Below are 350 nucleotides of genomic sequence, written 5' to 3'. Positions count from 1 at the left end.
GTAACTTCTCCAGATATGGAAAAAAGAAATCAAGACACATCATCCCCTACAACAGTTTATACGCAGGAATCACGTGGCACTACAAAGAAGGTAAAAGGCACCAGAAGACCCACCAGTTTCTCCACGATGCATTGCCCTCTGAGGATAGGTTCTGCCAACTGGCCCACGCCCCCAAAGGGAAGGTTGTTGCCGGCACGCCCTCCGCCATTGCCCGCGCCTCCATTGCCCGTGCCTCCATTGCCCGCGCCTCCATTGCCCGCGCCTGCATTGCCTGCGCCTGCATTGCCCGGGGGCCGACGCTGTCATTGCAAGGCAGAAGGGTATATCCTCATGATATTTTGTGGCACAAG

General features: G+C 55.7%; 1 protein-coding gene across 1 annotated transcript in view; it reads right to left on the bottom strand.

Annotated features, from left to right (window-relative positions):
- LOC119593295 (forkhead box protein D1-like) overlaps nucleotides 1-350 on the bottom strand; it is a 2,328-nt gene that overhangs the window by 1,214 nt on the left and 764 nt on the right. The window contains exon 2 of the mRNA XM_037942223.1: nucleotides 114-299. Coding sequence (XP_037798151.1) covers nucleotides 114-299 — 186 coding nt within the window. The remainder of the gene's footprint in view (nucleotides 1-113; nucleotides 300-350) is intronic.

This window comes from Penaeus monodon, chromosome 32 (genome assembly GCF_015228065.2).
Source record: "Penaeus monodon isolate SGIC_2016 chromosome 32, NSTDA_Pmon_1, whole genome shotgun sequence".
NCBI lineage: Eukaryota > Metazoa > Arthropoda > Malacostraca > Decapoda > Penaeidae > Penaeus > Penaeus monodon.
The sequence above is the reverse complement of the archived record's forward strand: the minus strand, read 5'-3'. Positions and strand labels throughout refer to the sequence as shown.